The 12432-nt window shown below is 49.4% G+C and overlaps 1 protein-coding gene across 1 annotated transcript in view; it reads left to right on the top strand.

Moving 5' to 3' along the window:
* Positions 1-1210: 1210 nt before the first annotated feature.
* The window catches only part of LOC112115856 (calcium-binding mitochondrial carrier protein SCaMC-1), a 47941-nt gene continuing 36719 nt past the window's right edge, over positions 1211-12432 (top strand). Inside the window, exon 1 of the mRNA XM_026655508.1 lies at positions 1211-1485. Within this exon, the coding sequence (XP_026511293.1) occupies positions 1303-1485 (183 nt within the window). The 5' untranslated portion in view covers positions 1211-1302. The remainder of the gene's footprint in view (positions 1486-12432) is intronic.

Raw genomic sequence — 12432 nt, forward strand, 5'->3', positions numbered from 1 at the left:
CTTACAGTTTTTGCAACTATTGCAGGATTGCTGTTGCATGAGACTCTGAAAGTGAACAGACTACAAACAAAATGAAACTCTTAATTGTCAAAGTTACATAAAGTGCAAAAAGTAAAAGTAAATTGGATATAGCAAATTATTTTTAGTTTTGTAATGTAAAGCATTAGTAGCATAATCACAGGGTTTTTTAAAATGTGAACTTCAACCTGGCAGTTTCCCTTTAACCACTTCCCGTTGTGTTTTATAATATTTATTCTGAAATTAGTATCACATAAATGCCCAGATTCAGTGTTGGTGTGTGTAGTATATAAAAGCCTATGAATCTTACTATATGTGCTCTATTGCCACAATATCCGAGTGCCTCACAGTCTTTAATGTATTCTCTTCACAACACCGTGTGAAGTATGATCTCCATTTTCCAATAGAGATGCTCTAAGTGGCCTCCAGGAGGTGTCCCACAAACAATGCCCATCCTGACCGTTCTGGTCAGCAGTTCGAACTCTGAGGGGACTGAGGAACAAGACTAACCTAAGATCACAGAAGTGTGCAGGGAATTAAACGCTACTCTACTGAGTCCCAAGGCACCCCAACCACTGGACCATCCTTCCTCTCCATGCAGAAGAAAAGAGACAATAGTCACCATAAATGGAAAGACCAAGGACAGCAGAAAATGTGGATGAATACAGTTTGAAATAAACGGAGTATCTGCAGGGTCCCACCTTGCTAAGCACTGACCCGCTGCACGCACTGGTACAGGGGGCTGTAGTTGGGTTTCAGTGAACGGGGAGCTTCCGTTACCTGGGGGTCCCTGGCCTGTACTGCCTACAGGTGATGTTAAGAACTCTCTGTTTCCAGCGCAGCTTTCCCGTATCGATCCTTCTTCTCCAGCTGTCCCGTGTAACTCATCCCAGCCGCCGCACCCTGCTCCGCCATTGCCGCCGCCAGGAGCCGCGTGAAGCGAGAGGAGCTGACACTGCACAGGCTGGTCCCGCCCCTCCTTGAGCAACCCCGCCTGCCCGCCCGCCGCAGCTCTCCCATCCTCCACGCACACCCGTCATCGCGGCGGCTTCCTTGGCTCGCCTGGCCCAGCCCAGCAGCCGGCTCCGTTGCTCAGGGAGGGGAGTAACGCCCCGCCCAGCCCGTGGCGAGGCAGGCCCAGGGAGCCGCCCTTCCCCTTCCCGCTGCACTTACTGGCTGCTCCTGCCGGGCTTGCCCAGGCGCTGGTCTCTCCTTCCCCGCTCCCCCCTGACTGCCTGCGTCTCCGGCCCGCTTCCCGCCGCTCCGCCCGTCCCCGGCGGCACCATGTTTCGCTTCCTGCGGGGCTTGGTGCTCCCCGAGGCTGCCTGCGAAGAAGCCAACAACAGCTCCCGGTACGAGAACCTCTTCAAGAAGCTGGACCTCAATGAAGACGGGAGAGTGGACATCGCCGAGCTCCATGCGGGCCTTAAAGCCCTGGGCATCCCCCTGGGCAAAGATGCAGAAGAGGTAGGGGCTGGGTGGGGCTGGGGCCGGAATGTGTGTGAGAAGAGGTGTCTCCTGTGAAAAAACTCTGGGCTTGGAGGCAGTGAGCAGGCACTGGCCTCTGCAGTAGTGAGTGGGATGTCCCCAGGGACCACTCGCCTCTGGCCAGTGTGCGGAATGGGGCCCAGCCCGCCCAGGAGACTGTCTACACTACAGAGTTTTGTTGGCAAAAGGCAACTTTTGTCAACAAAACAATGGATGGAAGTGTACACACTGCAAGGCTCCTCCCGCCGGCAAAACTCTCCTGCTTTGCCAACAAAATAAAACCATCTCGACAAGAGGCGTAGAGCTTTTTTTGCGGTAAAGTTAGATGGACAAAGTGTCAGTGGAGGCACCACGCTTGGTTTCGATGCTGTAAGTGGCCTCCAGGAGGTGTCCCACAATGCCCATCCTGACCGTTCTGGTTAGCAGTTCAGACTCTGATGCCCTGCACCCAGGTACACAGGCATCTCCCCCCTTCCCCCTGCCTTTAAAGCCAGCTGCTGCAAAGCTCTTTGTCTTTCCCTGAATATTACGATTACTCCCCAGCTGTTTTTTTATTTGTTTGCTCTGTTGCCCATTTCAGATCCCTTCTGCCCTGCGGAGGGTACAAGGCCGAACCCATTAGAAGAAGCAGGCCTTATAACCAAAATGGAGCTACGCTTCTAAAGTCATTTTGCTACATTTAGATATATCTTGTAAAAGAAGGGCTAGATCCTCCTCCAATATGTGTTAGTGTAAATCAGGAGTAACTCATCTGAAGTCAGTGGAGTTACAGTAGTCTAGGTGAAAGGAGAGACAGGCCTAAAATATGCAAACCTTTTTGTCAGGGTTCTGGTGGGAAACAATGTTTTTCCTTTTAGTATGTCTAATTTAGATATCTTAGGCCAGACAATTTTTTAAATAAAATGCCAGGACTGCTCGAGTCATTAGCTCTTTATAACCCCAGTCTTTGAAATGGATCTGCATTTCAGTGGGACTCTGTGCTGTCATAATGGTACACTTGTGTGCATCTAATTCAGGACTGAGGCCTGTGTTTTTAATTCCTTAGTATACAGTTTTTATTGTAGGAACTATCATGTATAGGCTCTCTGTAAGGCTGTAAATAGATTAAATGTCCTGAGTCAAAATTTTATTAATAGCTTGGCAGTTGGTAATTCTGTGGGCAGTTGGGCTTGGTCTTGCTCACAGTGTGTCATCTCTGGTATCTCGCCACCCCTTGTTGCATGATACCTGATAGCACATTCCAGGCCCAGCATAATAAAGAGAATGATTTGCTGATTTTGGCCCTAGCTGTACAATTTGCATCTCTCTGCTTGCATGATCTGAGTCATGGCAGTGTAAGTTCCTCTTGGGCAGCAGATAAGAAAAGTTTTAGTACCCTGACCCGTCAGCCTCCATGTCAGTGGGGTGTAACATTAGCACTGGCTACTGAAGAGGAGATGCAAGTAGAAATGATGGACATGGGCCTGGCCAATGGAGAGTTAAAATACTTTTTTTAGTTTATATGTTTATAGGATACATTCCATGACTCCACACACACACAACCCCAAAACATTCATACTTCACTGTGTTATGATGTTCTTGTTGACCCATTGCACTTGCATGCGCTTTACTGTCAGTGACATAATTTAATTTATGAATATAAAAATCTGACTATATTACAGAAATACCATGGGCCAGATTCTTAGCTGGTGAAAATCATCCTAGCTGCACTGAGTTTCATAGAGCTATGCTGAGTTACACCAGTTGGCTAGGGGTATATTGTGAAATGGCTTATCATACGTAATTCTATGGATAAGAATCTTCTTATGGTAAAATGATTTTATTCTGAGAAGGCAACATTTGGTCCAATGTGTGTGACTTTTAATTAGATCTCCCTGTTAGGCAAAGCTGGTGAGATTGGCCTTACTAGGATAGCTAATCTTAAAAGTTTGCATTTGTTTTAGTTATCTTCAATTTGTATTGACTTTCTAAATTTTGTTATCAAACCTGAGATTAGTTTAGGAAGATGGATAACTCTATCCAGTGTCACATACACAGTGTATCTCAGACTTCTGTGTGACACAGGGGAGGGCAAACTACAGCTCGCGGGCTGGATCTGGCCTGTCAGGGCTTTCAATAGGGCTCCCTGCCTGCCCTGGCCCTGCGCCGCTCCCAGAAGCGGCTGGCACCACATCCCTGCAGCCCCTGGGCGGGTTGTGGGGGCAGAGGGCTCCGTGCGCTGCCCTTGCCTGCAGGCACTGCCCCCCACAGCTCCCATTGACCGGGAACGGGGAACCACAGCCAATGGGAGCTCCGGGGGTGGTACCCGCAGGCGAGGGCAGCGTATGGCGAAGCTGCCTGCCCCACCCCACCGCCAGGAGCCACTGCTGGACATGCTGGCCACTTCCGGGAGTGGCGCGGGGCCAGGGCAGGCAGGGAGCCTGCCTTAGTGCTGCTGCGTGCCGCTGTCACCCCGGAGCCGTTCAAGGTAAGCGGTGTCGGGCTGGAGCCTGCACCCCAAGCCCATGCCTTGAGCCCCTGCCTCACCCCTCCTGCACCCCAACCCCCTGCCCTGAGCTCCCTCCTGCACTCCACACCCCCTCCTGCACCCCAACCCGCTGCCCTGAGCCTCTTCCTGCACACTGCACCCTCTCCTACACCCTGCACTCTCTCCCGCACCCCTGCCCCAGCCATACACTCATGGCCCTGCATACAATTTCCCCACCCAGATGTGGCCCTCAAGCCAAAAAGTTTGCCCAACCCGATGTACCGGTAACATAACCATAGTGTAACATTATGCATTTCTCTCATTTTTATTATATGGAATAAATAATTTGTTTTTTTTTAATAATGCCATGAGTTATTGATTAGGCCTCCACTTATGGAAAAAAAACTGGTGTGTGTGTGTGTGTGTGTGCACTTATCTTACGAAGAGAATGGGAAACCAGGACAAAGTGGCCTAATCATAATGTTACATATAGTGAGTATTCTTAAAACTCATCACTTTCAAGTTGATCTTGAATAAATAAAAGATTGCCATACTTAAAGGAGCTTTTAGCTTCCTGACTGTCCTTGGTATTCATTCATAATCTATATTGTCATTACCCAAGGCAATTTATTAATATTCATACAGGAAAATAAAACAGGAAATGCACTTTTGAGACAGAAACACATATCATATGGCCTCCAAATCAGGGGGATTGATTTTGTTTTCAGTTGTGAGGGTGCAAATCCAGAGCAGGTCCACCAAAGTGAATGGAGTAACAACTGTGTAAAATAGGTGCAAGTGAGACCAGTACTGGATGCGTTGAATTAGAAAACCTGATTTAGTTGCAGTGTTCAAAACCACCATTGCAATGGGTGGATTTGTGTTCTTTATTTTTTATCAGTTACTTAAGGGAGGGACGGTACAGTCTGTTTGCTTAACTATGAGAATTGTCAGTTTTAAATTGCATGCCAGCAGTGAATGTCAATCCTACTTTGTATGCTCATTATTGAAAACCTGTTGCACCAGTTTCATGCCTGTAGTAAAGTTGGCCTTTTACCTGGTGCAGGGGATTACGTGTGTGTGTGTGTGTGGGAGGGGAGGGGAGCACGTTAGGGACCCAGATTTTCTCATATTTAAGGGAAACTGAATGTTTACTTTCTCTACCTACGGCATTGAAAACCCTGGGAGTCAAAATGCCATTTCTAAGGTTATAAGTAAAAAAGTTTTATCATGGCAATCTCCTAATAATTGTGTCAGCCTCTCCAGTTTTGCTTGATAACTTTTACATATGGAAAAGCTGAACCAAATGTAGAGACTGAGAATCTCTCTGCCAAGTACTGCTCAGTTACATCAGTGTAAATTGGAAATAAATCCATTGAAATCAGTGGAGTTACCTGGATTTACAGTGATGTGACTGAGAGCAGAAATTGTCTTCCCTTCCTTTAGCTGCTACAAAATTAAAAAACAAAACAGAACAGAAAAACCCTACCTTCCATAAGTCATGCCATGCATGCAAGGGTGGGAAAAATATATGGAATGCACTCAACTTCCTGTATGTTGGTTGTTTTAAACTTAGGCTGTACTGTAGAAATTGCCTATGTCAGCAAAATGTATGTTGCTCAGGGGTGTGAACATTCCACCCCTCTGAGTGACGTAGGCTACACTGACATAAGCATTCATGTGCACAGCGAGAGAGCTTCTCCCTACGCCTTGGGCATGTCTACACTACAAAATTATTTCGACCTAAGTTACGTCAGCATACAGCTGCCGCAGTAATTAAATTGCATTTGCACGTCCATCCTACGCTCCTTCTCCCACCAACATAGCTTATGCCGCTTACAGAGGTGGGGGTTTTTTTTTATGCCTAGACGAGAGCTCTCTCCCATCAGTATAGAGCGTCTTCAACAGATGCACTAGAACTGTGTAGCTGTACCGGTGCAACTGTGCCACAGGTAGCCTCACCTCCAGTTCTTTTCCTGTGCTTAGGTAGCTACTCAGTTTCTTCTGTCCTTTTCTGAGTCTAAACAAAGTAAAATTGTCCTGTTCTGGTGCTTTGTTTCACTTCAAGTCTTAGACTTGGTCTACCCTACAAATGTATGTTGGTATAACTACGTCACTCAGGGATGTGGAAAGTCCACATCCCTGAGTGACATGGTTATATCGACATAACCCTCAGTATAGACATCATCAGGAGGACTTCTCCTGTCAACATAGCTACTGCCTCTCAGGGCGGTGGAGTACCTGTGCTGATGGGAGAAGCTCTCCCATTGGCTTAGATAGCATCTTCTCTAAGTGATACGGCGGCACAGCTGCACTGATGTAGACAAGCTCTAAGGCCTGGTCTATGCTACGGAGTCAAGTTGATCCTATTGGGATCCAGGAAGTGGGCGGGCAAAGCCCGCCCACGGAGTCAAGTTGATGCAAGGCAGCTTATGTGTAAATTTCGCTCCCACTGGCATAACTACTCCACTACACTGACTTAATAACTCCACCTCCATGAGAGGCATAGAGTCAATGTTGATGTAGTACAGTAAAAGCTGTTTTATCCGGCATGTTGAGGGAATGGTGGAAGCTGGTAAGTGAAAAATGCCATTTAACTAAGAGGGAGGGAGTTTGGGTGCAGGAGGGGGCTTGGGGCAGCGAGTTGAGGCATGGGAGGGGGTGCAGGGTGCCTGATCCGGGGGGCGCTGACATCGGGCAGCTCCTCGCAAGTGGAGACCTGTCCCAGCTGCTCCTGGGTGGAGGCACGGCAGGCAGCTCTGTGCGCTGCCCCGCCCTGCCCCAAGTGCTAGCTCCGCAGCTCCCATTGGCTGGGAACTGTGGCCAATGGGAGCTGCGGGGGCGGCACCTGCAGGTGGCGGTAGCACACAGAGCCACCTGCCATGCCTCTGCCTAGGAGCAGCTGGGACAGGTCGCTGCTTGTGTGGAGCCACCCGAGATGAGCGCCCCCCCCGTATCTGGCACCCCGTACCTCCTCCTGCACCACAACCCGCTGCCCCAAGCCCCCTCCTGCACCCAAACTCTCTCCCGGAGCCCGTGCTCCACACCCTCTCCTGTGCCCCAACCCCTGCTGACCCGGCACCAACCGGACTATAAACAGGAATTTCAATGAAGATCAGAAATGCCAGTTTATTGAGCTTTCCGGTTGGTGAAGTGCCGGATAAAACAGCTTTTACTGTAATTAGGTCGACGCAGTGTCAGCGTAGACTCTGCATTGCTTACAGCGACTGCTACCGGCTTGCAGAAGCTGTCCCACAATGCACTGAAGTGACAGTATAGTCTGTACAAGCACTCCTGATGAGGACATGCACCGCCGACCCAAGAAGAGCATAGTGTGGACATGCAAAAGCGATATAATTACTGTGATGGCTGTATGCTGATATAACTTAGGTCAGCATAATTTTGTAGTGTAGACATGCCCAAGGTGTAGACAAATGCAAATTCAGTGCATAAAATTAAGTGCACATATAAGTCTTTGCAGGATTGGGGCCTATGAAAAGATAAATCTCATGCTTCATGGTGTAAGTTAACTACTTGAATGGTTCAAGAAGAAATTTCCCTTTCATATTAAAGTATTATATAATTGGCCTCTTGCATAAGGAGTGATAGGGTATCTGGATTCTTCTAAAGAAGCATCAGATAAAGGTCACTGTCCATTTTGGGTTAATGGACTATATGGTATGCTCTGGTATTTCCTCTTCCCTGTCTTCTCATTCAACTTTATTCGTTTCCAATATTTGATCAAACATTCTGGCAAGTGAAATAACATTGTAGCTATATGAGGATTTATGTGCACAGCCCTTAATTCATCTCACAAAAGGACCCCATAGAGCACACTAATAAAACATGAGGAGTTGACGGTCTACTTGTCCTTCATCTTGTCAATTTGCAACAGACCAAACCCAGACTTCTTAAAAATTAGAAATGTGCATATATGAAAAGCTGCCAGAATGGCACTGATTAGTTTGTAGTAAATACTACTTCCCAGAATCAAGTAGAGGCACAGATCACATTACAAAGTTGCACAAAAGCCAAATGGACACACTATTTCAAGTCAAACAAAGAGGAAATGCAATATGGCAACAGTATCCTATAGCTTTCCATAGACCGCATTAACTATAATACCATTAATGCACAGTCATTCTGAATAGTGAAAAAAATCCTTTTGCTGAGAAGCAAAAGGAAAATAGATACGGATTTCTTTTTAAAATGAGAGAGAGAGAGAGAGAGAGAGAGAAAAACTGGGACCAGATCCTCAGCTGGTGTAAGTTAGGGTATGTCTACACTACTAGGGTAGTTCGATTTCACTTAAATCGAATGTGTGGAATCGATATTGCAAAGTCGAACGTGTGTGTCCACACTAAGGACAGTAATTCGACTTTGTGAGTCCACACTAACGGGGAAAGCGTCGACATTGGAAGCGGTGCACTGTGGGCAGCTATCCCATAGTTCCCGCAGTCCCCGCTGCCCATTGGAATTCTGGGTCGAGCCGCCAATGCCTTCTGGGTAAAAAAAATGTGTCGAGGGTGCTTTTGGGTAACTGTCGTCATCCGTCCGTCACTCCCGCCCTCCCTGAAAGCGCCGGCGGGAAATCAGTTCGCGCACTTTTCTGGTCAGTGACAGCGCGGACGCCACAGCACTGCGAGCATGGAGCCCGCTGCGACCATCGCTGCAGTTGTGGCCGTTCTCAACACCTCGCAGCTTCTCATCCACCTTTCCCAGAGGCAGATACAGAGAAATCAGGCGAGGAGGCTATGGCAGCGGGGTGAGGATCTGAAGTCTGAGAGTAGCACAGACGTGTCAGAAACCACGAGCCCCAGCACCCAGGACATCACGGTGGCAATGGGTCATGTGGATGTTGTGGAATGGCGATTCTGGGCCCGGGAAACAAGCACGGACTGGTGGGACCGCATAGTGCTGCAGGTCTGGGATGAATCCCAGTGGCTGCGAAACTTTCGCATGTGGAAGGGGACTTTCCTGGAACTTTGTGAGTTGCTGTCCCCTGCCCTGAAGTGCAATGACACCCGGATGTGAGCAGCCCTGACTGTCCAGAAGCGAGTGGCCATAGCCCTCTGGAAGCTTGCAACGCCGGACAGCTACCGGTCAGTCGCGAACCACTTTGGCGTGGGCAAATCTACCGTGGGGGTTGTTGTGATGCAAGTAGCCAACGCAATCGTTAAGGTACTGCTCTCAAAGGTAGTGACCCTGGGAAACGCGCAGGTCATCATAGATGGCTTCGCCGTGATGGGATTCCCAAACTGCGGTGGGGCTATAGATGGAACTCACATCCCTATCCTGGGACCAGACCACCAGGCCAGCCAGTACATCAACCGAAAGGGCTACTTTTCTATGGTGCTGCAAGCACTGGTGGACCATAGGGGATGTTTTACCAACATCAACGTCGGATGGCCGGGCAAGGTTCATGACGCTCGCGTGTTCAGGAACTCAGGTCTGTTTAGACGGCTGCAGGAAGGTATTTACTTCCCGGACCACAAAATAACTCTTGGGGATGTGGAGATGCCTACAGTGATCCTCGGGGACCCAGCCTACCCGCTAATGCCCTGGCTCATGAAGCCCTATACTGGCGCCCTGGACACTGAAAAAGAACTCTTCAACTACCGGCTGAGCAAGTGCAGAATGGTGGTGGAGTGTGCTTTTGGCCGTCTCAAGGGGAGATGGAGAAGCTTACTGACTCGCTGTGATCTCAGCGAAACCAATATCCCCATTGTTATAGCAGCTTGCTGTGTGCTCCACAATCTCTGTGAGAGCAAGGGGGAGACCTTTATGGCGGGGTGGGAGGTTGAGGCAAATAGCCTGGCTTCTGATTACGCCCAGCCAGACAGCCAGGCGATTAGAAGAGCCCAGCAGGACGCGCTGTGCATCCGGGAGGCTTTGAAAGCTAGGTTCCTCAGTGAGCAGGGTAACCTGTGACTATTAACTTTGTTTAAAGAGAAGCTGAACCTGCCCCCGTTTCTTTACCCAGTTTATGTTGACTATCCTCTCCAGCTACATACCCCCTTCACCCCCTTCCCAAAAAATAAAATCAGTTCTGTTTTCTTAATGAACACCGTTGTCTTTATTACTGTTTTCGTGGGAATGTTTTAAACCTGGGACGCAGACTGTGGTGGGGGGCGGGTGTAGTGTAGTGATGCAAATGATGCTTCTAAACTCCAGGAATGACAGGCTCCGCAGTGGTGGACTGGTTGTTTCAACGGAGCCTGCCAGCCGTCCTGGGCGGGACTGCGTGTATGTGTCGGCTGTGTGACTTTCTGGCAGGGGGAGGAGGGTTACAGATCCCCTGCTGTGTGGCTCTGTGATCCAGGATAAGGACCGCTGCATAAGATCTGTAACTGCCCTCCCCCGCCACAAAGTCACAGAGCAAACCCCCCCCCCCACAGAACATGAAAACCACCTCCCAGACTGACCAGGGTAACTAGTAACTGCACTGTGTATGTGCCCTGCTGCTGGACCTGCCCCCGCCTCTGTACCCTGCTAAAGGTGACTGTCCTGTCCAATTACCAACCACCTTCCCCCCCTTCACACAGACTCTCCTCCAAAAGAAAATGATGGAAACAGTAATTAACAGAAACGTATATTTTATTAGTAACTACACATGAAACGGGGGTTGAAACTTGGACGGGGGCTTGTGTGAGGTGGATAGGAAAGGACTTTTCAAATTTTGGGGAATGAGAGCCTTCTAGTGCTACAGCACTCTGCAGGGGTGGAGTGAAACTTTTCACGGCCCCTGCCGCCCCTCCTTCTTTGGACTTTGGGTAAGGGGGATATGGGACTTGGTGGCGGGGGAGGGTGGTTACAGATACACTGCAGCGGGGCTCTCTCCTCCTGCCTCCGGTCCTGCAGAACATCCACAAGGCGCCGGAGCGTGTCCGTTTGCTCCCTCATCAGTCCAAGCAGCGTTTGAGTCTCCTGCTGGTCTTCCTGACGCCACCTCTCCTCCCGTTCCATGTTTGCTCTGTGCATTTGGGAAAAGTTCTCCCTCCACTGTGTCTGCTGGGCTGCCTGGGCTCGGGAGCAGCACATTAGTTCTGAGAACATGTCCTCCCGCGTCGTCTTCTTCCTCCGCCTAATCTGCGCTAGCCTCTGGGAGTGTGATGCCAGGCTGGGTTGGGAGACAGTCGCAGATGTGGCTGTGGGAATGGGAAAAAGGGAGTGAATTCCTCAGAAAGATAAATGTAGTTGTGAACAAAGAACATAGTCTTTCTCTGTGAACAAGACCATGCACTGCACCTATCACATGCGCACTCAGGACAAGGTCGAATTTTCGGCCCTCGCCTTCAGTGCCTGTGGTCTTGCAGTGGCGATCTGAGAAGCGGGGCAGGACACCGGAATTTGTGTAGCGGGCAAACATGGTAAGCCGTAGACTTGTGGCTGCTTAAAACTTTAATAGTAGCACTGGCCTCCTTTCACATTGAAAGCAATGCCAGTCTCTGCTGCCAGCAATCAGGCAAGCATGAACTCTGCCCCTGTCCCACCCCCTCGCGGCTGTCCCAGGGAAAGATCCCTGTATGCTGCCCCTCTCCCGCCTCCACCGCGTGGCTGTAAAGCAGTCCCAATACTAACATTCCCCTGCCTAATTCAAAGCAGGGCATCATGAGCGACATCACCCTGATGAGGATCTCGGACAGCGAAAAGGAACGGATGCTTAGGGAAAGCCTGCAAAAACCAGGGCCGTATGCCGCCATGCTCTGCAGGGCAATGATCCCTGAGTACTTGATTGTCTCCTGGCGCGGAAACGTTTCGTACCACGGAGGACCCAATAAGGTCGCTCTCCCCAGGAACCTGATGAACAGGCTTGAACATTACCTCCAGGAGAGCTTCGTTGAGATCTCCCATGAGGATTTCATCTCTATCCCCGGACATATAGACCGGATTTTGGTGTAGCTGCACTGGCAGGGACTAAAGAGTGGAGTGTCTTGGGCAGCAGAATCATGAAAAACCGGACATTGTTAGATTTTTTTTAAATAGTTGGGACTAAATAGTTAAGCGCCTAAGGCAAAGAAATCATGAAAAACCCATTGTTAATATTATAAATATTCCAGTTCTGTTGAAAATAAATGTTTAGATGTTTAAAACACTTACTGCTTGATCCTTCCCCTGATTCTGTGTCCGGGGTAACGGCTGGGGACGGTTGGTAGGGGATCTCGGTAAGGGTGATGAAGAGCTCCTGGCTGTCGGGGAAATCAGCGGTGCAAGCGCTGTCGACTGCCTCGTCCTCCTCATCTCCTTCCTCATCTTCCCCGTCCGCTAACATGTCAGAGGAACCGGCCGCGGACAATATCCCATCCTCAGAGTCCACGGTCATGGGTGGGGTAGTGGTGGCGGCCGCACCTAGGATGGAATGCAGTGCCTCGTAGAAATGGGATGTGTGGGTGTCAAGGCTGTATCCCCACGTTGAACTTTAGGGTACAAATGTAGGGGCCTGCATGAAAACTTCTAAG

Source organism: Terrapene carolina, unplaced genomic scaffold (assembly GCF_002925995.2).
Source record: "Terrapene carolina triunguis isolate 2854851 unplaced genomic scaffold, T_m_triunguis-2.0 Scaffold210, whole genome shotgun sequence".
NCBI classification, from domain to species: domain Eukaryota; kingdom Metazoa; phylum Chordata; order Testudines; family Emydidae; genus Terrapene; species Terrapene triunguis.